At 37.3% G+C, this 25485-nt stretch overlaps 4 protein-coding genes across 7 annotated transcripts in view; 2 read left to right on the top strand and 2 right to left on the bottom strand.

Moving 5' to 3' along the window:
* LOC127873085 (uncharacterized) overlaps positions 1-25485 on the top strand; it is a 309934-nt gene that overhangs the window by 4546 nt on the left and 279903 nt on the right. The gene's annotated exons all lie outside the window — the stretch shown is intronic.
* The window catches only part of LOC127873077 (galactose mutarotase-like), a 320608-nt gene that overhangs the window by 52994 nt on the left and 242129 nt on the right, over positions 1-25485 (bottom strand). The gene's annotated exons all lie outside the window — the stretch shown is intronic.
* LOC127873084 (uncharacterized) overlaps positions 1-25485 on the top strand; it is a 344149-nt gene that overhangs the window by 161938 nt on the left and 156726 nt on the right. The window lies entirely within an intron of this gene.
* LOC127873066 (stress-induced-phosphoprotein 1-like) lies at positions 4107-25138 on the bottom strand. Its single transcript, XM_052416647.1, has 13 exons — positions 25069-25138; positions 23156-23362; positions 22583-22724; positions 20602-20749; positions 19395-19620; positions 14922-15048; positions 14009-14111; positions 12076-12196; positions 10438-10534; positions 7132-7293; positions 5932-6035; positions 5372-5535; positions 4107-4814 (listed from the first exon to the last, which is right to left on the bottom strand). Exons 1-13 carry the CDS (start codon positions 25090-25092, stop codon positions 4742-4744), a joined length of 1698 nt encoding a protein of 565 aa, XP_052272607.1. The 5' UTR covers positions 25093-25138; the 3' UTR covers positions 4107-4741.

Genomic DNA, 25485 nt, shown 5'->3' with positions numbered 1-25485 from the left:
CTTTCTTTAAATAAAAATACCATAAAAGCGGAAAGTGTCAATGTGCAGACCGAACAGGCTAATCTGGGACGACACTTTACGCAAGTCCAAAAGCGAGGCTCGTGTGTATACATTAAGAAACAATTGTTACGCAGTACGGACTATCGTTGCTCTAACTGTTCAGCAAACAGTTGTTACGCAGTACGGACTAACGTAGCTCTAACTGCTCAGCAAACAGTTGTTACGCAGTACGGACTAACGTAGCTCTAACTGTTCAGCATACAGTTGTTACTCAGTACGGACTAACGTAGCTCTAACTGTTCAGCAAACAGTTGTTACGCAGTACGGACTATCGTTGCTCTAACTGTTCAGCAAACAATTGTTACGCAGTGCGGACTAACATAGCTCTAACTGTTCAGCAAACAGTTGTTACGCAGTACGGACTAACGTAGCTCTAGTTGTTCAGCAAACAGTTGTTACGCAGTACGGACTTACGTAGCTCTAACTGTTCAGCAAACAGTTGTTACGCAATACGGACTTACGTAGCTCTAACTGTTCAGCAAACAGTTGTTACGCAGTACGGACTTACGGAGCTCTAACTGTTCAGCAAACAGTTGTTACGCAATACTGACTAACGTAGCTCTAACTGTTCAGCAAACAGTTGTTACGCAGTACGGACTAACGTAGCTCTAACTGTTCAGCAAACAGTTGTTACGCAGTACGGACTAACGTAGCTCTAACTGTTCAGCAAACAGTTGTAACGCAGTACGGACTAACGTAGCTCTAACTGTTCAGCAAACAGTTGTTACGCAGTACGGAATAACGTAGCTCTAACTGTTCAGCAAACAGTTGTTACGCAGTACGGACTTTCGTAGCTCTAACTGTTTAGCAAACAGTTGTTACGCAGTACGGAATAACGTAGCTCTAACTGTTCAGCAAACAGTTGTTACGCAGTACGGACTTACGTAGCTCTAACTGTTCAGCAAACAGTTGTTACGCAGTACGGACTAACGTAGCTCTAACTGTTCAGCAAACAGTTGTTACGCAGTACGGACTAACGTAGCTCTAGTTGTTCAGCAAACAGTTGTTACGCAGTACGGACTATCGTTGCTCTAACTGTTCAGCAAACAGTTGTTACGCAGTACGGACTAACGTAGCTCTAACTGTTCAGCAAACAGTTGTTACGCAGTTCGGACTAACGTAGCTCTAACTGTTCAGCAAACAGTTGTTACGCAGTACGGACTAACGTAGCTCTAACTGTTCAGCAAACAGTTGTTACGCAGTACGGACTAACGTAGCTCTAACTGTTCAGCAAACAGTTGTTACGCAGTACGGACTAACGTAGCTCTAACTGTTCAGCAAACAGTTGTTACGCAGTACGGACTAACGTAGCTCTAACTGTTCAGCAAACAGTTGTTACGCAGTACGGACTAACGTAGCTCTAACTGTTCAGCAAACAGTTGTTACGCAGTACGGACTAACGTAGCTCTAACTGTTCAGCAAACAGTTGTTACGCAGTACGGACTTACGTAGCTCTATCTGTTCAGCAAACAGTTGTAACACAGTACGGAATAACGTAGCTCTAACTGTTCAGCAAACAGTTGTTACGCAGTACGGACTTTCGTAGCTCTAACTGTTCAGCAAACAGTTGTTACGCAGTACGGACTTACGGAGCTCTAACTGTTCAGCAAACAGTTGTTACGCAGTACGGACTAACGTAGCTCTAACTGTTCAGCAAACAGTTGTTACGCAGTACGGACTAACGTAGCTCTAACTGTTCAGCAAACAGTTGTTACGCAGTACGGACTAACGTAGCTCTAACTGTTCAGCAAACAGTTGTTACGCAGTACGGACTATCGTTGCTCTAACTGTTCAGCAAACAGTTGTTACGCGGTACGGACTAACGTAGCTCTAACTGTTCAGCAAACAGTTGTTACGCAGTACGGACTTTCGTAGCTCTAACTGTTCAGCAAACAGTTGTTACGCAGTACGGACTTACGTAGCTCTAACTGTTCAGCAAACAGTTGTTACGCAGTACGGACTTACGTAGCTCTAACTGTTTAGCAAACAGTTGTTACGCAGTACGGAATAACGTAGCTCTAACTGTTCAGCTAACAGTTGTTACGCAGTACGGACTTACGCAGCTCTAACTGTTCAGCAAACAGTTGTTACGCAGTACGGACTAACGTAGCTCTTACTGTTCAGCAAACAGTTGTTACGCAGTACGGACTAACGTAGCTCTAGTTGTTCAGCAAACAGTTGTTACGCAGTGCGGACTAACGTAGCTCTAACTGTTCAGCAAACAGTTGTTACGCAGTACGGACTAACGTAGCTCTAACTGTTCAGCAAACAGTTGTTACGCAGTACGGACTTACGTAGCTCTAACTAATCAGCCAGGCCTTTAAAAGCTGCTCCACGGGCCACACGAGCACATTTCAAATCATTCATGTACGAATGTATGTATACAGCAATCGAAATCACCAACGCTATTTTTTGTAATATAAATTATTATTATATAAAATTATGTAGTTATTTCAGTCAAACCAAACTAGACATTGTCACAGTAGTGTCAAATACATCCCCCTCCTTATGTAATATCTAGCAATTTGTGACTGTGAAAATTCGGACCCTGAAACGTGGTAAGGCTTGATCCCTGGGGCATTATCTGAACAACATTTTAATAGAATTACAAAAATAATGTTACATACCAAATATTCATGCTAGGAGCTTTGCGGTTTCAGAAGACACGTTAAGTTATTTAGCGATGTAGGTCTTGGCAAAGCTAGGTATGGCAAGTTTCCATCCTATGATAATTCTTTAATAAAAGTAGAGGACCAATACATGTAATTTAAAAATGTCAGCTAATAAAATCTATAGATATATATTAATGGTTCAGACAATGAAAAAAGTGCATTACTTTGGTATTGTTTATCGTGGCAAAATAAAATCCGCTTTTATGAGGAACCGTGTCTGCACATTTGTAAGTTGTTAAAAAGTGTAGGAGATTACTACCCGAACAAGATTAGTGTACAGACGGACAGACATCACTCGTTATTCCGGTATATCCCATTATCTTTCTTATCGCGGGGAGGAGTTTAATAAAATATCATTTGAAACGTAAGAGTGAATTGCAACAATTATAATTGATGTGCCAAGCAGTGTTATTTAGTTAGGTCTGTTGGGATTTCAAATCTGCAAGCTCTTGATTGCGTAGCAAGTGAGCATGCAGTTTGACACAAACTTGCTTCCGATTCCTATTTATTCTACTTATTAGTCTCCCGATGCATCACTCCTTCTAAATACAAGATTTTGTACCGGCGCCTATTTGTTAAGGGGTGAAAACCGTACAAAGAAGCTCAGGTTGGTATTGATCTAAATTTATTAACATTCTATCTACAAGTGAGTAAGGGGGACAATGACAGCCACAGGAGTAAGGGTTTTGAAGACTTGTACTGCGGCTGCCTCATGCATGTATATGGGAGGTCTTCAATTCAATAGGTTGACTGTTCTTGGGTAAAACAAGAGTTTACAAGTCTTCGAGGTTGGTGTGTCTAAAGCAATATTAACCCATTTATGCCTAGTGGACTCTCCCATCCTTCTTAATTGGATCAGTTTATTTCCAAAATTAGAGATTTCTAGTATATTTTTTTTCTATATATAGAATATTTCTTACAGAAATTCTTTTATGCAAACAGCACAGACCCAGATGAGACGCCACATCATGCGGGGTTTTATTTGGGTCTATGCTGTTTTCCAAGGCCTTTTTTCTAGACACTATGCATAAATAGGTTAACTGCAGTCTGTATCAGCGGTCGACAGGAACACTTATCAGGAGTGATGGCAACTACATGGTGGATTATTTTATATAGCATGAGACGGAATTTTGTCCGATGTGTTTCAAGTGTGGGCCAATTGAGGGTGCAATCATACGAGTTATTGAGCCTGTGTTTTGATATCTGTTTGTAACGAATCTGGCTGCATGTCTTTGTACTGTTTCAAGATGATTGATTTGAGCTTTTGTATGTGGGTCCCAGACAGAAGAGGAGTATTCTAAGTTAGGCCTAACTATTACTTTGTAAGTGCGGACTTCATGGACTGTGTTCAAGTTTACAATAAAACTAATTGAGAACGGCTTAATAATTTTATTCCTATATTGATAATGCATTGGTGTTGATCAAAAACAAATGATGAATACAATCGATAGGGCATACAAAATAGGGCATGCTTTTCAGATGATTTGTCTGACAAAAACACACGACTTTGGACGACTTTCACACCAGTCCACACAAATTAAAGCCTGAATGATAAAGGAAATAGCATTTAAGGGCTTACAATGCAAAATACTATACTGAATTTCAAAATGAAACATTTACACTGAATAAATGAACATGGATATTTAATACAAAATTAACAAATATACATGGACGTACAACCCTTAACTGATTAGGAATGCGGGTGTAAAATCTTCAGAAAATACAGCATACATTTAAACAAGCTCTCAAATATTGACTCTCAAACTGTAATTAAATAAACAGAAATTAACATAAATCCCTGTCTGTGTGCAACTTTTGACTTTATATGTAATACAAAATGCAATGATGCAAACTGAATATTGAAATCAACATCTTTTTTGCATGGCCACAAATACTCATATCAATGAATTCACTCAAAAAAATATACATCATGCACAAAAAGTGCCATACATGATACAAGACCATTTGATCATGATTGAAACAATTACACAATTTAGTATGAGCGTTCATCAACGAATTGCGATGATACCAGCTTCCAGCAGTTTCTCAATCTTTGAGGCGATATCTGGGTTCTTTAAATGGCTGAAATGATAAAATATATATTAAATAAACAATGCCTGAAGAGTCCCAAAATGTAGGATTCAAAAACAATTGGTAATATAATAAGTAATTGGATTCCTAAACACTAAAATGAAGAAAAAGTATTTGTTTTTCAATCAAGTATAGTATAGATTATGCACCACCAATAATTTACCTACTTACTTCTGCACAGTATAGTTAATGTAACCTGATACCAATTATAATTGTTTTATAAGGTGAACATTGCAATATTATTCACAAATAATGATAACTGTGGCTACAGAAGTTTACATGGATGCAAAATAACACAGTTTTTGCATAACTGGAAAAACAGGACTTAATGAACATGCAAAACGTGCCTGCCCAAAGTCGCCTAATTAGAGACAACACTTTTTGCTTCTATGTTATTTTGAATTTAAAGAAAGTCTTTTCTTAGTTAAATTACAATTTAGGCATATAGAGTCATCCTTATTAGCGACCAAGGACAACACAGGTTCTGGGACAACACTTGATGCATTTAGCCCAGTTTTTTCAGAACAAGACTCAGAACTGTCCCTTACTCTTTCAAGGCGTTGGGATCGCGCTGCATCTGTTCTAGTATAAGCCTCATGGCGGGGTCTCCCAGGATCTGCTGTATCTCCGGGTTCTCCATCGCCCGCTTCCGGACAGCCTCTGGGTCGCTGTTCTCCTGGATCAGGGTGCTGCGGTAGCCCTCCTGGGCTTCCTGGTATCAAAACAGTATATGAGCCCATGTAAGATAAAATTACCGTTGTTTATCCCCGATAAAAGTTTAGATTTATGATGCACAGGAATTAATTATTACAGATCTGAACGATAACAATTCCTAGCCTAAACGTCTACAAAGGCTTAATAGAGGACAACAGATATAAATGGTTGTTTTTAAAAAAATGCTAAAACAGTTTGCTTTATAATTAAAAAAGATGGGATAAGGTCATCAAAATCACAACAATTTCTGATTTTGAGTCTTTAAGAAATTGCCCATTTGATTCTTTCCAGTTTAGTCCCTTTAATGGAACCTCTGAAAAAAAGTTGCTTGTCAATTGAAACACATGACAAACATTCATAGCACTTACATTATTGATGTTTAATGAGTACTTACTGTACAATTTGGATCAATCTCTAGAGCCTTCTGATAAGAATGTTTGGCTTTTTCACTTTCCTTCATAGCAGTGTATATAGTGGCTTTCCTTAGGTATCCTTTAACTGAAAAGAAAATGAAAACACAAAATTATTTACAATTTTGTTGAAACTTTGCCAAGAAATTGTTACTGAATCATTAATGTTAAAACTTTCCAAACATCATTTGTTCTGAACTAGGTAAACGATTTATGTCAATGGTTTAAGAAGAAATCAATGCTTATGTTATCTAGGATATTTTTTAAGCATGGTCTTTATGCCAATTTAGCCATAAAGCTATTTACAAAATAGTGAGGAATACATTCCCTTTACATAAAGCTTCATATTCTCCTAATATAGAAAAGAGCCAGAGCAGCCTTCAATGATAACATCACGACATGTCTTGCAATTAGAGAAGCCTTGTTCTGGGAAAACTGGGCTTAATGCATGCATGTAAAGTATTGTCTCAGATAAGTCTACGCAGACTTCACAGGCTAATCTGGGATGACATTTGACACACATGCATTCAGCCGTTTTCCCAGAATGAGGATCTTAGAAATCAACAGACATCCCAGTGAGTAACAACTGCAGACCATGGGTATCGCACAGACATCCCAGTGAGTAACAACTGCAGACCATGGGTATCGCACAGACATCCCAGTGAGTAACAACTGCAGACCATGGGTATCGCACAGACATCCCAGTGAGTAACAACTGCAGACCATGGGTATTGCACAGACATCCCAGTGAGTAACAACTGCAGACCATGGGTATTGCACAGACATCCCAGTGAGTAACAACTGCAGACCACGAGTATCGCACATGCACATTTGAGCTGATGATGAAACCTGGGTAGCTTCCCTTATACAAAGCTCCTATGGAAGTCTTTATATCAGTATAAACTTATTTATTAAAGCTCCATTTCATCGAAAGCCTCATGCTTATTGAAACACTATAAAGTTGTTTCCTGGGTAACACCAGTACTTGGTATCTTTAGGGGAGAACTTTAGAACGCTCCCCTCAGTGGGGACTAACACCGTGACCTCCTGATGGCTATCTTCTACGCCATGGCTACCTATCTTAATATTATATTCTTTAGTCTTCATATAACATATAAACATTCTTAAGTTTTCCATTAAAAACCTCTCTGAATACGGGCCAAGGAACTGCCTAAACAACGTACTAAATTTTGGATCCAGTTTGATACATTCGTCACAATCTTTCAAGGCTAGCGTGAACTCCAGCAGTTTGGTGTAGCAGGCGGCCCTGTTGCTGTAGATCTTAGCATCATCAGGGTTACGCTTGATTGCCTCTGTATAGTGCTTCAGAGCCTCTGGGTACTTGCCTGGGAGAAACAAGCAAATTCGTTGAATTGATATTCCCCGTTAAATAAATTGTGTATATGGATGGGTACAAATCCCTTGATATACAGAATAATCTGAAACAAGATGGCCCTAGTTCGCTCACCTGAGAGGAGTCGGTTCATTCAATCTTTACCTAATGTCAAACATGACCTAGATATTGACAAGACAAACATCCTGGTCAAGTTTCATCATTATTGAACCAAAACTCTGGCGTAGGGAGTGTTTTTGTTTTTGTAAGATTTGAAATGGTGACCTATATTTTGAGTTGACCCCCCTTACCAAACATCAAACTTTGCTTACAAGAATTTTGTATAATATAATGAAAATTTGGACAATCTAAGGGCAATAATTATGTGATTTTGCTCATCATCAAACTTGACCGAGATCTTTCAGCAACTTTGATAAAGAATGCTTGAGAAATGTGAATGCTAGAGTGTTTACAAACCAAATGTGGACGGACGGACAGCGGACAAAGACCAATCCTAAAACCTCACCTGAGCAATCAGGTGAGCTAAAAAGTGTGTTTCACCGATCTGAGCCATTTTCCAACTTGTCCAAGAAATCAATCAAACCAATGTATTGACTATGTTTCACAATGATAAGGCAAAAAATGTGACTTCTATAGTGTTCGATCACAAGGTTTCTCTCTATATAGTCACATAAGGAAAACTGCCCCACCCCCCTGGCAGCCATGTTTATTGACCCATCGGGACCATTTGCGAACTCATCTGAGATATATATAAAACAAATCTATTCGCCAAGTTTCATGATGATTGGGCAAAAAATGTGACTTCTAGAGTGTTCACAAGCTTTTTTTTACTATATAAAGATAAGAAAACTGCCCCCCCCCCCCCACCCGCCAGCCATGTTATTCAACTGACCGGAACCATTTTCCAACTCAACTCTCGTATCAAGGAAACAAATGTTCTGACCAAATTTCATGAAAATTGGGCAAAAAATGTGACTTCTAGAGTGTTCACATGTTTTCACTATATACATAAAGAGAAAAATGCCCCGCCCATTGGCGGCAATGTTTTTTCACCAATCTGGACCATCTCGTCCGAGAAACCAATAAAACCAATGTTTTGACCAAATTTCATGATGATTGGGCAAAAATTGTGACTTCCAGAGTGATAACAAGGTTTGTCTATAGCCAAATAAGGAAAACTGCCCCGCCCACTGGCAGCCATGTTTTTCAACGGACTGGAACCACTTTTGAACTCAACCAACATATCATATAGACAAACATTTTGACAAAGATACATGAAGATTGGGCATGAAATGTGACTTCTACAGTGTTTACAAGTTTTTTCTTTTTTTTGACCTAGTGACCTAGTTTTTGACCCGGCACGACCCAGTTTCGAACTTGACCGAGATTTCATTGGGACAAAGCTTCTGACCAAGTTTCATGAAGATCGGACAATAAATGTGGCCTCTAGAGTGTTTACGAACAAATTTTAACGGACGGACAGAGGGACGTACGACGGACAAAGACCGGTCACAAAAGCTCACCCGAGCAATCAGGTGAGCTAAAAAAATTAATACAGTGTAAGGTTATTGTTTTTGCATTGCAATTCTTCTCTTTGATATCTATACATCCATGAAGTTTCATGTTTTAATCTTGTAAGACATCTGAGACAAATCCCTGAAAAGTTACATTATAAAAAACAAATGAATGGAAATTACTTTTATTTAAGAAAGTGTACAGCTATGGTTTTTGTTCATTACACCTCTCCTGATCGATATCTATACACCCATGAAGTTTCAGGATGATATCTGATATAGTTTCTGAGATATAGCCATGAAATTTTCATACACATCCAAGATATCATTTAAACAAGAAGATTTATGAAGCCATATAAGGAAAAATGCCAAGCCCCCTGGTGGCCATATTCTCAAGCAACTGGAACCATTTTCAAACTTGTTCAATATATCATTGGGACAAATCTTCTGACAATGTTTCATAATGATCAGACAAAATTATGGCTTCTAGACTAGAGTGTCAACAAGGTTTTACTATAGCTATATAAGGAAAAATGTCACGTCCCCTTGGCAGGCCAGCTATGTTTTTCCACCAACCGAAACCATTTTCAAACTCTTCCAAGATATCATAGGGACAAATCAACTGACCAAGTTTCATGATGATTGGAAAATGAATGTGGCCTCTAGAGTGTTAATAAGGTTTTACTCAAGCAATATATAGCCATATTACGAAAAATTCCCCGCCCCCTGGTGGCCATGTTTTCAAAACAACCGAAACCATTTTCGAACTCCTCCAAGATATCATTGGGACAAATCTTCTGACCAAGTTTCATGAAGATCGGAAAATAAAAGTGGCCTCTAGAGTGTTAACAAGGTTTTACTATAGCCATATAAGGAAAATTGCCCCACCCCCTGGCGGCCATGTTTTTCAACAAACCCGCATCATTTTTAAACGCGTCCAAGATATTATTGGGATGAATTTTCTGACCAAGTTTCATGAAGATCTGACAATAAATGTGGCCTCTAGAGTGTTAACAAGATTTTACTATAGCCATGTATAGCCATATAAGGAAAAATGCCCCGCCCCTTGACAGCCATGTTTTTCAAGCAAACGTAACCATTTTCGAACTCATCCAAAATATCATTGAAACCAATCTTTTGACCAAATTTCTTGAAGATTAGAGTGTGTTTTACTAAATTTACAGAATTGAGAAATTATCTCCGTTTCAAAGCTTTCAACTTCCCTTGGATTGTATTTTTTTACTTTTGACCTTGAAGGATAACCTTGACCTTTCACCACTCAAAATGTGCAGCTTCATGAGATACACATGCATGCCAAATATCAAGTTGCTATCTTCAATATTACAAAAGTTATGGGCAATGTTAAAGTTTTTGGACTGACGGACAGACTGACAGACAGTTCAAACTATTAGCACATTGTAATCAGCTGAGTTAAACAGCTGGTCAGTGAGTACTTAAATATGAGCTTTTTGGAAGTTAGGCAAACACAAATTAGACCAAGTTTTACAAGTTCACACAAAAATTACAAAAATTGTTAAGCAATTTTGCCAAAAATATATGCCCAGACACAATCAACAATAAAAATAGATCATAGACTTACTCATATAAAAAAATTATAATACCTTCCTGGAAAAACTGGTTTCCCAATGTCTTCTCTTGTAATGACTTTTCTGGGTCAACATATGCCAATCTTTCCTTCTCTTTCATTTGTTTCTCAATCTGGAAGAAAGAGTCACAAGAAAAACTAGAGCTTTGTCACAGACGTGACGTATACCCCCACATGCTGCATTGACACAGACTATTTTGCATGCTGTCTTCACAAAACAAGAGAATCTAATTTATGGCAATTTTTAAGAATTATTAAGCCATTATCATTTATAGCCATTTTGACCTTTGAACTCTTGAATTCTTCCACATGACACGCCATCCAATGACTGTGAACAAAATTAATTGATAGTCATTTTTAAATCTCAAAATGAATGACATAGTTATTGTCCAGACAAGATCATTTATTGCCATTCGTGACCCTTGAACTCAAAGTGTGACCTTGACCTTGGAGATATCGACGCAATTCGTTTGCACGACACACCGTCAAATGATGGTGAACAAATGTGCCAAATGATTTTAAAATCTCACAATAAACGACATAGTTATGGCCCGGACAAGCTCATTTATTGCCATTTTTGACCTTTGAACTCAAAGTGTGACCTTGACCTTGGAGATATCAACGTAATTCTTTCGCGTGACAAACCATCCAATTATGGTGAACAAATGTGCCAAATAATTTTAAAATCTCACGATGAACAGCATAGTTATGGCCTGGACAAGCTCATTTATGGCCATTTTTGACCTTTGAACTTTAAGTGTGACCTTGACCTTAAAGATATCTAAGTAATTCTTTCGCGCAACACACCGTTCAGTGATGGTGAACAAATGTGCCGAATGATTTTAAAATCTTACAATGAATGACATAGTTATGGCCCGGACAAGTTAATATATGATCTTTGAACTCAAAGTGTGACCTTGACCTTGGAGATATCAACGTAATTCTTTCGCGCGACACACCGTCCAATCATGGTGAACAAATTTTGCAAATGAATTTAAAATCTCACCATTAATGACAAAGTTATGGCCCGGACAAGCATTTGACCTTTAAACTCCAAGTATGACCTTGACATTGGAGATATCAACGTACTTTTTTCACACGACACACCGTCCCATGATGGTGAACAAATGAACCAAGTCATTTTAAAATCTAACGATATATGACATAGTTATGGTCCGGACAAACTTTTTGTTTAAAACACACTAAGTGACCCCGTGACCTAGTTTTTTACCTGGCATGACCCATATTCAAACTTGACCTAGACATCATCTAGATACAACTTGTGACCAAGTTTGGTGAAGATCGGATGAAATTTCGGGACAGACCGACAGACCTACAAAGTGACTCCTATATAGCCCCCATTACCAGTAATGGGTATATAATGAGGGTCAGTAGCTTATAAGCATGAAAAGTATCTAATATATAACTCCAAACATAATTTAAAACCTTTACAATCTTAACAGGCTAGCGGTACTTGTAGAATTATTCACTATTCTTCTGCTTTGATTGATTAATGAATATTTTCCCTCTAGCGTCTGATAAATGACAGTAAAGGTAAATTTGATCGTGAATATCACCAAAACGCTTAACTCGCGTGCATTAAACTTAGTTTTCCCGGAACAAGGCTAATACATTGTCATAATTGTAAACTCACCTCATTTATCAGCTTGGCAATATCGGGGGTTCTGTGTTCTGACAGTGACTTGTTCAGGTATTTGATTGCATTGAAGTCATCCCCTTTCTGCTGATAGGCCTTACCACATCGCCCTAGTGCTCTGAAAAGCATTGCGTTTGTAAACACATACCAACAAAGAGAGAATGGGTCCTTTGCTTAACCTTTTACCACATAGATACAGATTTTGACACATGTGTAGTCTCTCAGAAAGTTATATTTAAGACCTATCTTACAAGATTCAAATTTAAAAGGCTTCATTTCCACCCCTTTGATACTGATGAGCAGCAAACAGCATAAAACCTGAGAGGACTGCAAGTTACTCATTTTAAGTTGTCCTGGTTTTAAGTTGTTTGCACATAGCCATTTTCACTTAACTTCTGCGTTGAAAAGGGTTAACAAGGGACAAAATTGTCACAAAACCAGGTTTTCATTGTGAAAAAAATCTGATAAAGGGAGAAAACTCAAACTGAACTTTTGAAATGAACAAACAAAATAAACCCCCTTTGTAAGTTTGTTTTTAAAAAAAATCTATATTTAGTCATGGTGACCTTGACATTGGAGATATTGACGTGATTCTTTCGTGCGACACACCGTCCCATGATGGTGAACAAATGTGCCAAATGATTTTAAAATCTCACAATGAATGACATAGTTATGGCCAGGACAAGCTCATTTATGGCCATTTTTTACCTTTGAACTTTAAGTGTGACCTTGACCTTGGAGATATCGACGTAATTATTTCGCGCGACACACCGTCCAATGATGGTGAAGAAATGTGCCAAATGATTTTAAAATCTGACAATGAACGACATAGTTATGGCCTGGACAAGCTTGTTCCGCCCGCCCGCCAGCCAGCCCGCCCGCATTTGCCAATCTGATAACCAGTTTTTTCCTTCCGAAAACCTGGTTAATAAACCTTGTTAGTGCCCACAAGACATTTGTTGTAGGATCAAGAACATTAAATGCCTCCAAAATTGAAACAAATTCTCTCAACGCATTACGAAAAATATTCATGACATGTTTTGACCTTTGATATCCATGTAAGACCTTGAACATAGAAGTGACCTGTGTGTCATTTGCAGACAGTACAAGTTATAAACTCAGGGTGCAGAATCAACGGGGTTTTCAGTGGGTTACACACAGGCTAGACAGACGGTAAACACACCGTTAAACACTTTATTTTTGCAAATATCTTTAGTTATTGAAATCATTTGCAAAAATCTGTATTGCATAAAGTTTTTCTTGCATTTTGTGCTGATATCTTAAGGCATACGAATAAATCCTTCAATACGTCTGAAATTGGTGACAAAATTTCACATTGCATGCCGCATAGTCGTGCAGTTTACATGGAATTTTTTAACAAGAACACAAGGCTTATTAAATAAAGTAATTCTGATGTATTTCACATTTCCAGAAAAATCTGTCTTTTATGCACTAGTTGAAATTCTTAAGAAAAAATTGTTTCAAAAAGTTATTTGGAAAAAAGCAGCACTTACAGGGGGTTACATCCAATATCGTTTAATTGGAAAACCCCAACAAAGTCATGTGATCCTGCACCCTGAGCTATGGTTTCATATTATTTCTTGGAGATGAAATTTCTTTGATTCGTAGTAAGGCATATTTGTTAGATCTTAAATCATGGATTGTTATTTTTTATGTCAGATGTTTAACTTTGGACATTTCTGTTTGTTGAACATTTGATTTTGTGGCCGAGCGGACCCACCAAAATCCTCAAAAATTAGTATCCCATAAATAATATTTGTTTCACAGTTTTTAAGATGAATGTATGGCAATTTACATTCAAAAGAGACAATTAGTTTCTTCCTTCATAATTTGTAGCACAATCAAAAATTCAAATGAATATTTACGAATGAAAATGCACATGAAACGCATACAATAGCATGACCCTTACTTGGCAATGATTTTGTAGTCCGCCCTGTTTTCTCTGCCAACGTCCACTGCCTTTTCACATGTTGCTATACACTGGTCGTAGTCACTTTGCTCAAAGTATACAGCTGAAAACAAACAGTTACACAGTCAAACAGCATGTTTATATAAATGGCCTCATTCTTGGAAAATTGGGTTTAATGCACATGCGTAGTGTCATCCCAGATTAGCCTGTGCAGTATGCGCCAATCAGGGATGACACTTTCCCCTTAACTCTATTTTCTTTTGGAAGAGACTTTCCTATAACGAAAAAAATTAATACAAAAGGAAAGTGTAGGACAAGTGGACTGCACAAGCTAGGGCAACACTTTAAGTACATGCATTATGCCCAGTTTTCACAGAATGAAGAATTACACAACTTGAGCCCAGTAACCTATTTTTCAATTTCCAACACATGTCTTTTATTTCGGGATGTAAATAACATACATGGGAAACTTGAAATCATTATTTTTTGGTACATCATAAATTAACCTTAAACTGGGTAAAATTAATCACCATCAACAGTTTACACCATTTTTATTCTCCAAATGTCAGTTCACCTTCCTCCTGTATGTCTCAATACTTTTTGGTAAGAATGTATTATATCAGTCGTGTTCTGAGAAAACTGGGAATAATGTATGTGCCCAAAGTGTCGTCCCAGATTAGCCTGAGCAATTTGCACAGGCTAATCAGGGACGACACTTTCCGCATAAATTGGATTTTTGCTACGAAGAGACTTCATTTAAACGAAAAATGTCATAAAAGCGGAAAGTGTCATCCCTGATTAGCCTGTGTGGACTGCACAGGCTAATCTGGGACAACACTTTACGCACATGCATTATGCCCAGTTTTCTCAGAACGTGACTCATATAGATGTGTATTCCTGTTAATCAACTTACCTGCTTTGTTATTAAGATATGTCATGTCAGATGGGTCCAATGCGATCGCCTCATCATAAAACTTTAGGGCCTCTTCAAAGTTTTTGGCCTTGTATGCATTGTTGCCTTTCTCTTTTGCTGCTACGGCCTGAATCAGAATGGCACAAAATTCAGTATAATATAAAATTAATTGCAACAGTTTCAACTAAAATATATACTTGAAACTTAAGCTGCACTATAGGAGAGAAACCTTGTACACTGTAAATCCAATAATAAGGCATCCCTTTTAACACAGAATCCTATACAATGTGGGTGGGTCTTGGCTACCAATTTTCTTCAACCTTACATTTCTGTCTCAAGTGCTTTGTTGAAATTCAAATATGGCAGCACCCATCGCGCTGATTGTTTTATTGTTTTACTTTAATCTATTGAAGTGGATTTACAGTGTAAAAGCATGTGGTCCTTTATATATTTAAAGGTACCAATCGCCAGAAAAAATAATAAAATCAAGATAATTATGAATTATGTACACAAAAAACAGGCAATATTCAAATAATGTCAATCCTCTACAATTTGGCATTACTGAAAGATACCAGGCTAGATTGTCCGTAGCTGAACTAGAGCTTGTCATGGAGTGACAATGACTACTAAGAAATGTAATCCTTGGGCAAGGCCAGTAGTGAAGACTGCAATGTGGTCTTAAAAGAGCTTCGTACTGAACTGAATAAAAAATGAGCTCCCTGTAAGAAAACATGGCTTAATGCATGTAAGAAAGGAAGACACATTCCACTTTTATGGTATTTTTCATTTAAAGGAAGTTTCTTCCTAGTTAATATCCAGTTTAGGCCTAAAGTGTCTTCCTAGATTAGCCCATCCAGACTGCACAGGCTTATCTGGGACAAAAATATACGCCCATTACTTAAGCCTTGTTTTCTCACAGTGCAGCTACAATAAAAATGTACTACCGGTACACCATGACTCTAAATTGCATGATGTCAACAAATTTGGCGAAAGACCACAATGTTGTATTACAGTACATATCTGTGGAAATGGTGGCTCCAGAGAAAATGTTTCAAGCAATTGTTCAATATAGGCTATATTTATAATTTAACCTTGTGAACCTCAGGGCATAGACAATCTGGACTCTAGGGGTATAACTTGTACATATTTGAGAACCACAATTTAATGTGACATACTAAAATACTATACTACACCTTTGGGCCTTGAGATCTGAGAGGAAATCTGTAAGTTACTGTGCTATACAAATGTTTACCTCCAAGTGTGTTAAGAACTACAATATACCAGAAGTTCAAAACTAAGGATATAGGATAAACATACTGATGTTCTGACAAAGGCAAACCTTTATGCCTCACATTCTTAGGGGCAAAAGCCATAACATCAAATTTTTCCTAATGCGCCAGTAGAACAATCATCAATTATTTGCACAATGTTATTGAAGAGTACAGAGCACAGCACCAAGAACAAACAAGAGCACCGCCTTGCGGGTGCAGACCGCTCATCTATTTTCTTTTTAAAGGTGAAGGGACTCTCATTTTCAATCACAAAGGAGGGAGGGGTGGAGTGAAGAGGGGTGTATAGTGTGGGGTTGTGGACATATATTACATTATCTTCCAAAAAAGCAAAAAAAGAAAAAAAATATTGGGGGCAGGGGGGGGGGGGGGGGGGGGGTGGGGGTGGTGGGGGGAAGGGCGATGGGGGGGGGGGGATTTTTTGGGTGCGATGGTTGGACGGTATTTCAAACATAACCGTTTAAAAAAAAAAAATTGGGGGGGGTGGGGGTATAGTGTGAGGGTGTGGTGGTAATTTGTGAGATGATCTTAAAAAAAAAAAAAAAAAAAAAAAAATTAAAAACCAAAAAATTGGGGGGGGGGGGGGGGGTGGGGTGGGGGTATAGTGTGAGGGTGTGGTGGTCATTTGTGAGATGATTTAAAAAAAAAAAAAATAGGGGGGGGGGGAGGGGGGAGGTGGGGGGAGGGGGGAGGGCACGGGGGACGGTTTGGGTGGAGTCTATTGTGGTATGTCAGGTAAGAGTAGTTTCGTCAAAGTATCAATCAAATCTAATCATAAATAAAGAAGTTATGGCAATTTTAGCAAAATTTAATAATTTGACCTTGAGAGTCAAGGTCATTCAAAGGTCAAGGTAAAATTCAACTTGCCAGGTACAGTAACCTCATGATAGCATGAAAGTATTTGAAGTTTGAAAGCAATAGCCTTGATACTTAAGAAGTAAAGTGGATTGAAACACAAAATGTAACCATATATTAAAAGTTACTAAGTCAAAAAAGGGCCATAATTCCGTAACAATGACAACCAGAGTTATGCAACTTGTCCTTTTACTGTACCCTTATGATAGTTTTTGAGTGTTCCAAGTATGAAAGCAATATCTATGATACTTTAGGGGTAAAGTGGACCAAAACATAAATCTTAACCAAATTTTCAATTTTCTAAGTATAAAGGGCCCATAATTCCGTCCAAATGCCAGTCAGAGTTACATAACTTTGCCTGCACTGTCCCCTCATGATAGTTAATAAGTGTTGCAAGTATGAAAGCAATAGCTTTGATACTGTAGGAATAAAGTGGACCTAAACACAAAACTTAATCGAATTTTCAATTTTCTAAGTATAAAAAGGGCACATAATTCTGTCAAAATGCCAGTCAGAGTTACATTACTTTGCCTGCACAGTCCCCTTATGATAGTTAGTAAGTGTTGCAAGTATGAAAGCAATAGCTTTGATGCTTAAGGAATAAAATGGACCTAAACACAAAACTTAACCAAAATTTTCAATTTTCTAAGTATAAAAAGGGCACATACTTCTGTCAAAATGCATGCCAGAGTTATCTAACTTTGCCTGCCCAGTCCCCTCATGATAGTAAGTAAGTGTAACAAGTTTGAATGCAATAGCATTGATACTCACTGAGAAAAGTGGACCTAAACGCAAAACTTAACCAAAATTTTCAATTTTCTAAGTATAAAAAGGGCACATAATTCTGTCAAAATGCACGCCAGAGTTATCTAACTTTGCCTGCCCAGTCCCCTCATGATAGTAAGTAAGTGTACCAAGTTTGAATGCAATAGCATTGATACTTTCTGAGAAAAGTGGACCTAAACGCAAAACTTAACCGGACGCCAACGCCGACGCCAAGGTGATGACAATAGCTCATAATTTTTTTTCAAAAAATAGATGAGCTAAAAACTGTAGTTATATAAAAAGTACGAGAAACACAACTTTTGAGAAGAAATATGGAACTTTATCAAGTAACACAGGGACATTGAATGTTTGAATTACAAAGCCAATTATGGCTGCTACTCCAAAGATAAACGACCTGTGATTGCCAATCTTATAAAGAGATTCCATTTATCATGAAAACTAAATAAGGCGCGCTCTGAGAAAATTGGGCATAATGCAGGTGCGTAAAGTGTCGTCCCAGATTAGCATGTGCAGTCTGCAAGGACGATACTCTGCTATTATGACATTTTTTGTTTAAATGACGTCTCTTCTTAGAAAAAATCCAATTTAGGCGTAAAGTGTCGTCCCTGATAAGCCTGTACACACTGCACAGGCTAATGAGGGACGACACTTAACGCACATGCATTATGCCCAGTTTTCTCCGAACGCGAATCAAATAATTAACTGTATCCTCTTTCATTTATCACATATTCTACATTATGTATGCCTATGAATTACCTAACAATTCATAAGATTAGGTCTTCTCTCAAGTGTGTATTATTACAATTTATTTTCATTAACAGGCCTGTATGGTACATCACCGTCATGAAATATTTTACTAATGTTTTTCAGTCTGACATACCAAATAGATAAAAGAGTTCAAAGAGCATTACTATTAAATCTACACGTTCAATCCTGTGATTTGTTCATAGATGATTACATTAACATAAGATACTAATTTAATTACATGTATAAGGACTTAAATGGACCATTGCCCAGACTGTCTACAAAACTAATTCTGAATTTAAGATTGTGACTCTGACTGAACTTAATAAAATCTTGACCCTGACTTGGTGACATTGATGGATTCTCAGTATAGTATTTGATCATTGAGCTGTCATTTTAAAAGAATACATGTGCTTGATCAGATCAGCTTAAAGCATTGCATTTCCACATGAATATCTTTAAGGATGGTTACACTTGACCAATCAATTTTCATACGGAATTTAAATGTGTGGAATATGTTTGAAAATGCCAAGTGTTTAATATACAATGAAACAACATCTGTGACATTTCCCATCAAAACTGACCTGTCTCTACAAATACTGTTGTGAATACTGTGTGCATATGCCTTTTTCACCATTAAGTATTCAAATCACAGAGCTCGAAAAGGGAGATACACTGAATGTTAAATTAAAAAAAATAATATTTTAAAAACTTTTAAGTGTGAATTTTAAGCTGTCATTCGAAAAACAAATATACTTGACTCCGACTTTGGAGAAATAAAAACCTGCAATGCTTTCACCTGTTTTTGCTCATTAGACATTGAATCTGCCTTAGAATTTGTTTGCTTGTGATCACTAGTGTAAGCTTTCTTTGCCCCCTCGTTACGGCTAGGAGACTGAGGCTTTGAGGCTGTAGTGGGAGGCATGTCATCATCATCGTCTGGGAGGTCCTTGCCATCCATCATGGAGAAGTCCATGTTGAGAAGCACACCAAGGCATTGAATCAGGCGAGGATCGTTGATGTTCCTGCAAGACAACACAGCGAAGGTTGCAGTAAACAAACATGCAGGACTTACTCTGTCAATTGCCAAATTAGCAAAAGGCTACAAATCAGCAATTTTTTCCAATCAAATTTTCCATTTGGCTACATCTTTTTCTTTATAAAAACCAACACAAAATAGAAAACAAAAGAAATTCTGATATGCAAATATAAGGTGAAGACAATTTTGATTCAGGGCAAGTTAAAACGTGGTACTGTTACAGTGTTAATAATATTCTTGCAGAATTTTTATTCATAAAACATTCTCATTCACCCAGATGTACAGTACACAATACCTCAACTGGCTTTTCATAACTAGTGTTAGCGTAAAATTCTAGGTTTTGTACTTTGTCCCAGGCCTTGTTATATGAGCCTAATTCTCAGACAAATCTTTGCTAGTTGCATGTGTGTGAGGTGTCTTTACAGATTTGCCTGCACAGACTTCACACGCCAATCTGGGATGATAATATACACATATGCATTAAGCCAAGTTTTCCCCAGAACAAGGCTCATACAAACAATTAAAGGCCCTGCCAAGTGATAAATAAGGAATATTACGCTAGTCAATTGTTCCAAGTGTTTGTATCAGTCGAGTGGCTTGCGTGATTACCTATCTCGCGAGAGGCGGAGCCTCGAGTGTGATACGAAATGGCGCAAGTCACGAGACTGATACAAACACTTGTAACAATTGACTTGCGTAATATTCCTTTAATTACATGCAACTTTGAATCATTTAAGTTAAAAAATGAGTTTAAGCATTCATTATTAACCAAGAATGCTATTATAATTTTCTGCATTCAAAGTGACGTCATTAAAAGTAGTCTGGCTAGTATGGTAATACTGAATTGGAAAACTAGCGAGTAGGATAATACGGGATTATTTCTGTGCTGGTGTATTCTACTGATTGATACAACTTGTATTTTTTGTACATAAAGCAGGTATTTAATAAGATATCTTGTAATACTAACTGCATAGAGCCGCTTTGCTGCATCATAAGAATCTTCGTTCTGAACATTGGATCCTTCATGAACTGGGCAGTTTTTGGGTGGTTCTCAAGCTTGGACACAGCATTCGGGTCCTGGAAAGGGTTTCTTAGGGGCTGGCTCCCACCAGGACCTGAAACCAGAGATTATGGGCTGAATTGGCAGCCAGGATGCCACAACTAGAAGAAGTGGATCTGTAATCAGACCATATTCAGTGATTTTTTTTGCTTTAATTTGTTACAGCCTGTGCCATTTGAATTGGGAAAATTAGCGCGATAAACCGTGAAATTGGGAAAAATAGCGCGATAAACCATGAAATTGGGAAAAATTAAGCATTATAAATAGGATTATATGTAACAGAAGTGATATTGTTTTTAAGTGCATGTTCAGGGAGTTTTCTAGAAAAGGAGTCTGGTCAAATTGTTTTTTTTCTTTAATCAATAAAAGTGGCAAGTTTGGGAATGATATATGGACAAAAATGACTAAATAATTCAAGTTATATATTTTGTAAGATGTTTAAAAAATAAAGTTGAGACCTAGATTTAAGAAATCATAATTAAGTTATATGAGACTTCTTTCTAAAAAAAAAAAAAAAAAAAAAATTTTTTTTTTTTTTTTTTTTTGGAAGTTGGGCTTTTTTTGGGAAATTTTGGTCAGAATTTTGGGAAAAAACGTGTATTTGTGCGATTGGGAAGCAGCCGAAATTCGGCTATAAATTTGAGCAAAAAAAATCACTGATATTTAAGCCATTAACTGCTAAGATACGCACTTTGACATGTTTGCAGTCCTTTAAAAATTTAAACTAAGTGATTTGGGAGACATAAGGTATGTCGCTAGATGATCATGGATCAAGAAGAGATGTCAGCAGGGAGATGCCATAATGGCCTTGGGGAAACCTTTGATATAACTTATGAAAATTGCATCAAAAAGCTGACAAAAAACACAAATTCAACAAGACACAATGAAAATCATCTTTGTAAATACTGAGCTAACCCATTTATGCCTAGCGTCTAGAAAGAAGGTCTTGGCAAACAGCGTAGACCCAGATGAGACGCCGCATAATGCGGCGTCTCATCAGGGTCTGCGCTGTTTGCTTAAAGGAATTTCTGTAAGAAATACTCTAAATATAGAAATAACAAGGGCTGTTTATAAAACATGCATGCCCCCCATATGGCTGTCCGTTGTAGTGGCAGCCATTGTGTGAATACGTTTTTTTGTCACTGTGACCTTGACCTTTGACCTAGTGACCTGAAAATCAATAGGGGTCATCTGTGAGTCACGATCAATGTACCTATGAAGTGTCATGATCCTAGGCAAAAGCGTTCTTGAGTTATCATCCAAAAATCATTTTACTATTTCGGGTCACCGTGACCTGGACCTTTGACCTTGTGACCTCAAAATCAATAGGGGTCATCTGTGAGTCATGATCAATCTACCTGTGAAGTTTCATGATCCTAGGTGTATGCGTTCTTGAGTTATCATCCAAAAACCATTTTACTATTTCGGGTCACCGTGACCTTGACCTTTGACCTAGTGACCTCAAAATCAATAGGGGTCATCTGCGAGTCATGATCAATCTACCTATGAAGTTTCATGATCCTAGGCATATGCCTTCTTGAGTTATCATTCAAAAACCATTTTACTATTTCGGGTCACCGTGACCTTGACCTTTGACCTAGTGACCTCAAAATCAATAGGGGTCATCTGCGAGTCATGATCAATGTACCTATGAAGTTTCATGATCCTAGGCCCAAGCGTTCTTGAGTAATCGTCTGACAACCACCTGGTGGACGGACCGACTGACCGACATGAGCTAAGCAATATACCCCCTCTTCTTCGAAGGGGGGCATAAATATACTAGACATCCATAATTATGGAAATAAGTTGATCCAATTAAGAAGGATGGGAAAGTCCACTAGGCATAAATGGGTTAAAAAGAATATCAAGAATAGTTGAAGACACTGACCAGTGAGATGTGATTCAGCTTCATCTAGTCCTGATAGCATCTGCTCATTATCTGGCTCAATCTTCAGGCCCTCTTCAAAGGCAATCTTTGCCTCCTCATATCGTTTCAAGTAGCACAGCGCAGTACCCTTTCGTGACCAACCCTGCGTTGTAAAATACCCATGCACAAAATAACTGTGACTTGATAAATGTCCCATGGGAATGGTGCTTGCATTTTTCATATTTTTTTAAATATGGAATTGTACAGAATTTTCTCATTCAACAGTATTAAAAAAAATCTATGTTAAATACGGTTTGTTTGTGAAAACAGGATGAACATATTACATAAGGGACAATTTATGGAAAGTTTAAATCATGAAACTGTTTGTGTGGTTAACTGATAACAGTTAATAGATGACTTAAATGACAGTAAAATCTATTATGAAAAAAATGTGTTACATGTTTTTCAATAAGCATTGCAATTTTCACAATTTAATTGGTACATGTATTTGAACTAATCTTAGAAGTTTTAAAGGAACACAAATGCTGTGACAGCTAGAACATACTGGTGTACCTTAAGAAGCTAAAACTGTACCTTAACCCAGTCAGGCTTCAATTCGATGGCTTTCTCAGCATCCTCCAATGCCTTTAGGTGGTTCCCTGCCTTGGAATATGCTGCTGACCTGTTGCTGTACAGCACTGCGCTGGTGTCGAGAGACAGAGCCTCCGTGTACAGCCTCAAAGCCTCGTCATATTTACTCTCTGCTAGGGCCTTGTTTCCTTCATTTTTTAGTTCTTCGGCCTAGATAGTTTGTTTTTTTTGGGGGGAAATACATTTCATTTGTTAGTATATAAAAGCTTTTTACATGATCTTTGGGTCCGAGACATCATTCACCTTTCACCAGATTATTTTGTAAAATATGTCTGAACATTGACTCAGTAGTGTTTTTTTTACAAATGCGTAAAAAGAACTTTGACTAGAAATACAATTTGAACTGGAAACTCAATATCATTCAAAACTGTAGTGTAATGTTAGTATTGTCTATTTTGTATATTGCTCTCCAATTATGACCCAGGTGAATCCTTAAAAGATAAATGGAGCCTTCTGTCACAGGTTTTTTTCTCTCACTTTTTGGAAAAATAGCCCATGGCTTTGGAATTGGGAATTTTATCGGCATTTTCTACAATTGGGAAAATAAATTCATTGGCCTTTTTTTCCCACACGAAAAGACCACTGATCAGGGAAATACTAAATTTGATATAACTCTTTATAATCATTAAAATTAAATGAACAAAATCATAAAATACTTTGTTAGATGTAATTACATTAAAATTGAGATAAAATACGCATTAGACACTTCTTTCAAAAAAAAAAAAAAAAAAAAAACTTTTTTTTTTGGAAATTGGGAATTTTTGGCCACATTTTGGGAAAAAAGTATACTTTTTGGGATTGGGAACATAGCCGAATTTCGGCTATAAAATCGGGCAAAAAAACACCTGTGTCAAAACTGACATTTGGACGTCGAGAATTCTTTGATTCTGAGGTCATATTTGTGAAACTTTTTGTTGTTTTTGACATTCTTGGTGGATTTTTATAAAATAAACGGATTTAATTATAGATGGACGCTTCCTGCTGGCAGCCACAACAGCAACAAAATTCGGCCGCATTCCCCCCCTGAAAAGTATACTTTTTCCCCTTTTCGGGGGAAAAATTTCCCCCGTTTTTTTTTTGTTTTTTTTTTTATAGATAGATTTGTCTCATGATTATTATATCTCAATTCTATTTTAATTTAATCTTGCCAAACATACTAAATTACGAAAAAAAACAATGAATATAGTGCAAACATGTACAAATGTAATATTTAGAGAGTAAGTAAATAATCCCCCAAAAAGGGAAATGCTGCAAAAATTCCCCCTGCTATGGGTAGCGACCCGCTTCCCCTAAAATGGATTGAGGGCCCTGACCTGTGAAATCATTGGATACCTTTTCTCTTATTATATATATATATATATATATATATATATATATATATATATATATATATATAAGGACCACAAAATTTTGTTTAAGTACCTATGGATTTAACTGTATGAACTCATATTAAGCAACATTTGTTTTACTTCAAGCATGCAAGAAAATGTAGGATGGTCAAAATTAGGCTTACTTTGAAAATACCAAAGTTGACATTACAGTTTATTGCTTTTGAAAGCCAATTGTTTGCTGTTGTTCCTACCATGGTGCTGTATCCCTTGTATAAATATATATTTGTAAAGGTCCGTGTGGCTAAAGCGCGAAAGTGAAAGCAAACGATAAATATGAAAAAGAAAAATTAATAATTGTTCATGAATCATAGTCCATATGAATAGTATCGGCATGATCTACCTGCGAATTTAAAAAACTATATGACAACATAAGTTAACAGCACACGCAACAACACAACCAAAGGGAGGATCATCAACTAACTTCTAACTAGTAAGAAACAATAAGTATATTTAATTGTCAGTTACTTGTTTTTTCGCTGCCTCTGCCATGTTTCGAAATTTCTCGAATGCCCTTAGAGTTATTTGCCCCTGAGGCAGCAACGAACCGAAATAAATAAAAAAGACGAAAGAGAAGAGGCTACACCCTAGCACAACTTGTTTAGGTCGAATAAAAAATAAGGCTCACGTCTAAATTATGATCACTGATCATATTTCGAATTATGTTTTTTATTCGGTATATAATGGCTGCTTGGATGCAGATTAACTTATGTTTCAACCACATTCAATTTATCTTTGTTGAGATAAGCTTACATGAATAATTATGGCTTTCCTGAGAACCAGGGTTGGAGTAGATTTAGCCATATAAAGTCTCCTTCCTCGAAAATCTGAATGTTCCATCAAAATTGATCAATGTACATGTAAATACATGTATTAACCACAGGC

The sequence above is a fragment of the Dreissena polymorpha genome, chromosome 3 (assembly GCF_020536995.1).
Source record: "Dreissena polymorpha isolate Duluth1 chromosome 3, UMN_Dpol_1.0, whole genome shotgun sequence".
Taxonomy (NCBI): Eukaryota; Metazoa; Mollusca; class Bivalvia; order Myida; family Dreissenidae; genus Dreissena; species Dreissena polymorpha.
Note: the sequence above shows the minus strand (reverse complement) of the source record. Positions and strands in the feature narration are given on the sequence as shown.

What these genes read in the sequence shown, in the direction of transcription:
- LOC127873066 (XM_052416647.1), bottom strand. Translation starts at nt 25,092, where the DNA reads ATGGCAGAGGCAGCGAAAAAACAA. An exon ending in AGATTGATCCAAATTGTACA is followed by an intron (nt 5,536 to 5,931) that starts GTAAGTACTCAT and finishes TTTTGATACCAG; the next exon opens with GAAGCCCAGGAGGGCTACCG. An exon ending in GATCCCAACGCCTTGAAAGA is followed by an intron (nt 4,815 to 5,371) that starts GTAAGGGACAGT and finishes TTATCATTTCAG; the next exon opens with CCATTTAAAGAACCCAGATA.